The 1,585-nt window shown below is 55.4% G+C and overlaps 1 protein-coding gene across 1 annotated transcript in view; it reads right to left on the bottom strand.

The window, feature by feature from the left end:
- The window catches only part of CHC_T00002175001 (hypothetical protein), a 333-nt gene extending 305 nt beyond the window's left edge, over positions 1-28 (bottom strand). Inside the window, exon 1 of the mRNA XM_005713147.1 lies at positions 1-28. This exon is cut by the window's left edge and continues 305 nt beyond it. Coding sequence (XP_005713204.1) covers positions 1-28 — 28 coding nt within the window.
- Positions 29-1,585: the final 1,557 nt, after the last annotated feature.

Below are 1,585 nucleotides of genomic sequence, written 5' to 3'. Positions count from 1 at the left end.
AGTGTGCTGGAAAGAGCGCGGGCGTCATGGGCGAGGAAGCGCACACGTGTGGAAGCGACGGCGACGGTAAGTGCGGGGGCGCACCTGTTTTCCGCTTGTTTTTTCAAGCGCGCACAAACTCCCGCCCGCAGCCGCCCCCTCGTCAGCTGGACGCGCGGCGCGCTCGCTTAGCCGCCGCCCCGAAGCACGGCACGTGGACACTATACCTTCCGCCTTCTTTACAGCGCCCCTCCGCGCCGTCAAAGTCCCCGCGCATCCAGCCGGCCCACGCCTCCACCAATCACAGCGCCGGGGCGTTCCGGAAACTGGATGGGTCCACTTTCCGACAGGACCCAGTGGCAGGTCATGCCCCGGCGCCGCGCGCCTGTGCGGCACCTGCGGTCCCTGCCGGACAGAAAACCTAATATCACACGTGGACAATAATACGCGTCGTCCACGTATATTCGAGATTTTCTACGATCCTCTCCTTCGCCAGCATCTTCCTTCGCCACATCCGTCCCGCGCTCTTCCTTTCACCCCGCCCCTAAGTAATGTTACCCCCATCGCTCTGCATTGCCCTTTCGGTCCGTCATGCGAACTTGAGTTTCCGCCACCCTCATACATTGTAATGGTGGCCCACTTGCTGCGTCGGCAGTCGCCAAAACTTTTTACCGAAACAGAACCGCCGTCCGCCTTGGTTTGGCCCAGAGTCTGCTTTCGCTCCCAGCAGCAGCCCATGGCCCATGGCCCAGTACTGTATGTGGGATATTTTTAGGGAAAATTGCATTTTTACTGTAGAGGGAGATTTTATACTGTAGCGCGAGATTTTATTTGAATTTTAGAGAAGCGCATGCGTACGGCCCGGCGGAATCCGGGCCGGACGCGTGGACGCTTCTGGAAGGAATTTCGTAGAAATAAAAGAGAGAGGGTGACGGGCGCTGCGGGGAAAAAGGGGGGGAGAAGACGACTCGGCCGACCCTCACCACGGAACGGCAGGCTCCCCAAACCGCCTCCCCCATTTCACCAACAACACTTTCTTATCATTATATTTTGTTATATAATGATTGTTATAAAAATGCTGTTCTAGCCTGTCATGTTCCCGATCATATCCCTCGATCTCATCCCTCGATCTCATCTCATCTCACCCCACAACTGTAAGGCGGAATAAATGGTGAATGAGGTTCACAGCGTGAGCCTCACACACCATCAGTTTCGTCTTGCAGTTCTCACTCTGTAAGCCAAGCGAAGTTCGGTAACTGCCAGGTGCGAAATAAGTTATTATATTTTAATCCGTGGCTTATTACTATTAAGCCACGGATTAAAATATATTCGCACATTTCTGGTGTTTTCACAAAAAAATGACACCTCTTTCCATTTTTCCACTTTCCCGACCCTGCAATCATAGCCACCAAATCTCTCAACCCTATCTCTCTTCATCCGCATCAAACACCTTTGCATACCTCCCATCCCCCACCTCCCACTCCCCACCCCCACCCCACCTCGAAATGGCCACCCCCCTCTTCACCCCACCCCCCTTCGCGCGCACTCCCCGTCACTCATCCCTCCAACCGTGCCGGCGCCCATCCCGACCGCCGCTCATGTCCGA

Source organism: Chondrus crispus, genomic scaffold, assembly GCF_000350225.1.
Source record: "Chondrus crispus Stackhouse genomic scaffold, scaffold_129, whole genome shotgun sequence".
Taxonomy (NCBI): Eukaryota; Rhodophyta; class Florideophyceae; order Gigartinales; family Gigartinaceae; genus Chondrus; species Chondrus crispus.
Note: the sequence above shows the minus strand (reverse complement) of the source record. Positions and strands in the feature narration are given on the sequence as shown.